At 51.5% G+C, this 2,881-nt stretch overlaps 1 protein-coding gene across 1 annotated transcript in view; it reads right to left on the bottom strand.

Annotated features, from left to right (window-relative positions):
• cabp1b (calcium binding protein 1b) overlaps positions 1-2,675 on the bottom strand; it is a 33,264-nt gene extending 30,589 nt beyond the window's left edge. The window contains exon 1 of the mRNA XM_042060376.1: positions 1,501-2,675. Within this exon, the coding sequence (XP_041916310.1) occupies positions 1,501-2,199 (699 nt within the window). The 5' untranslated portion in view covers positions 2,200-2,675. The remainder of the gene's footprint in view (positions 1-1,500) is intronic.
• Between the last annotated feature and the right edge of the window lie 206 nt (positions 2,676-2,881).

Here is a 2,881-nt window from a genome sequence, read left to right as displayed (position 1 = left end):
GCACGCACACAGGGTGACTTGCCTTTTAAAAGGATCCCCTACTCCTCACGCTGCTGGTGTGACTCAGTCCGGCTGTCTGAATAGCCAGTTAACAAGTGAAAGCCATGACAGGACACGACAGGACACGACAGGACAATGGCACTGTGAGAAATATTTTTTTTTGGATACAACATTGAGCTCTGGTTTCCGTGCTTTCCACCTCCACCATCTAAAGCCAGTGAGCCGACACATCCCAATACTTGGGGTGACGCTCTGGTACCTCACAGGCACCATGCAGGTTGCTGTTGCACCTATTGCTGTGGCGCGGTGGCGTTGGTGGCCGACACACAGACTGAGGCGGTGGCGTGAAAAGGTGGCCCCTCTAAAGCCATCCAGGTGCTTCTGAGTCTCATGGCCCAGATTGAGGGTTTAAAAATACACACTTCACACACTTCTGCTGTGTCCAAAGGGAGAAGGGCAGGGATTGATGGACAGAGTGAGAGAGAGACAGAAATCTGTCGTTTTTGTTTTTGTTGTTTTTATTGTGTGTGTGTGTGTGTGTGTGTGTGTGTGTGTGTGTGTGTGTGTGTGTGCATGCAGGTGCATGTATCTGCAGTACAGGCATCACCAGTGTATTTTCCCAACAGACTGGAAATATGATCAGCCGCATTGCTCAGATGACAGTCATGGTAACAGCATCAAGAGGTGTCACACCAAGCTGTCACACACACACACACACACACACACACGCGCGCGCGATGAGCCAAGATACAACCGTCAGACTCAGCATGACCTCTTCACTTATCAACTCTTTGGAGCATTCCTTCCTGTCAAAGTTTCTCCTGACACACTCATACACGCCGATCTCCACACTATGCATCATTCATCCCCTTAGTGTCAATTATTCAGCACTGTTATAATCATTCATAATAGGCTTGTCCTGGCCGCTCTCTCAGGTTACATATCAGATTCAATTAATGATGAATAAGTAATTTATTACAAAAAGCCCCATCCATGGTATGGGCAGATCATCCATTTTAAATGATGGAAGTAAACTTGTTATGGGCAACACGAAGAGGAAGCATTATTCAAGAGAATATCTCCACAGTGATAGGCGTAGAGAACACCTCGGTTCAACACTGAGTTGGCGGTTTATTGCGGTGCCTTACCTGCAATGAAACATGCCGTTTTCTCAGCTAGATGTTATACAACAATTCGCCCACGTTTCTGTGTGAACTCGTGGACGCAGGTGAATGAATAGACCTGTGATAAAGAGATCCATTCTGTGGGCTTGCTTTGCATTCAGCGCCGTGTGATAGACTTTTAAGCCGCTACTCTGCTCCAAAAGGCATTTTGGACCACTGAGCAATTCACCCCCACACTGAACACTTGCGTAATTGCGCTTACCTGGCGCGAAATCCCAATTGACCCAAAATGTCCCCCTAAATCACCTGTTGATTTATCGACTTTGTATTGAGTTACAAACTCACTGAGGTGTGCTTTTCTGCTCTGGTCACTTACCTGTCCGAAGACAGACTTGACTATGGGATGAAGAGTGGCGTCGTACTCTGAGAAAGCAGCGGATGCCTTTCTACCGGAGCGCTTGCTAGATACTACCGGTGGCAGGGGAGCAGGTGTGACGGGCGGCGGCGGGTCGGCAGCGAGGCTGAGGGAAGACCCGGCTTGCGTCCGCTCCTTGGACTCGAAGAATAACTCAGCCTCGTCCGTGGTCTTTGTGAGCGAAGGAGTTGGAGAGGGCTTTCGATGCGAACGGGAATGTCCTTGCTGGTGGTCGGGTGACGAGTGATGATTGTGGTGGTGCTGGTGATGATGGTGAGAGTGACGGTGGGACTTGCTACGGTCTTTTCGATGCAGCTCACTCCTGTCGTGGTACCTCTCCCCCTCGTAACCGTAATCCTCCTCGAAGTCGATGTGTTTCCCGTGCGACTGAGCTTTGTTGCCGCGTCTAGCACCTGTACTTCGCGAGCCCCCCGAGTGTCGTGGCTGGCAGAGGGGTCTCCGCGCACTTGCATCGCAATCATCGTTCCAGCACGAATCCTCGGTGAATTCTCCTCCACCGCTGCCTCCCGCGCTGGTGTGTCGGTACTGAGAGTGCCGGCTGCTCGCTACATGCTCCGAGTGATGCGCCGACCTCCGGCTCGGTGCGCTAGATCGCAGGAGGGAAGTGGTGGACTCGCTCTTCGGAAGCGAGGAGCTCATTGCTGGTGTTCTGCAAGTTTTTGTGTGTGATGAGATTTGTCTTCAGTTCTTGACAGTCTCTCACACAGCACAGCGAAGAGGAGCTAGTGTTAGAAGGACTGTTTCATCCATTGGCAAGTAAACATCTCTTCAGAGCGAGTGCTCCAACTCAGGGCAGGTCTGTTAGAAGCGGTCTCTCCTCTGAGGGGTTATCGGAGTCTGCAGCAAAAGAGCTGCGACACCCACCTACAGGACTCACACACACACACTGCTCACCACCTGCCTGCGACGGGACCACGATGTTGGGTGGAGGCTGTGTTATTGGTCCCTTTAGATAGACGTGAGGTGTGTGAGAGTGTGTTAAGGCGATACACACTGGAGCAGAGGCTGCTGCGTGTCGGAGCCGGGCGGTGACAGGAGGCAGTAGTGAAGTTGAACACCTTTGGAGAAGTGATTTTATAGAGCTCGCGCTGTGGCGTGTCGCCGATTGTCCCTGCTCAAGACTTGGCCCGGTCCCTCGTGACGCCGGGTTTTAATGACCTGCTTATGAGGCGTACAAAACCCAAATTAATCACCCCCTCCCCTCCCAAATCAGTTACCTCGCCCTTAGCCTCTCCACGTCATGTTCGCACTTGATGCAAGGCCATTCAATCGAATCTTTGAAAATAACTGAATGGCCAGCTGACGTCGGCAGGGAAGGAAG

The sequence above is a fragment of the Alosa sapidissima genome, chromosome 13, assembly GCF_018492685.1.
Source record: "Alosa sapidissima isolate fAloSap1 chromosome 13, fAloSap1.pri, whole genome shotgun sequence".
Taxonomy (NCBI): Eukaryota; Metazoa; Chordata; class Actinopteri; order Clupeiformes; family Clupeidae; genus Alosa; species Alosa sapidissima.
Note: the sequence above shows the minus strand (reverse complement) of the source record. Positions and strands in the feature narration are given on the sequence as shown.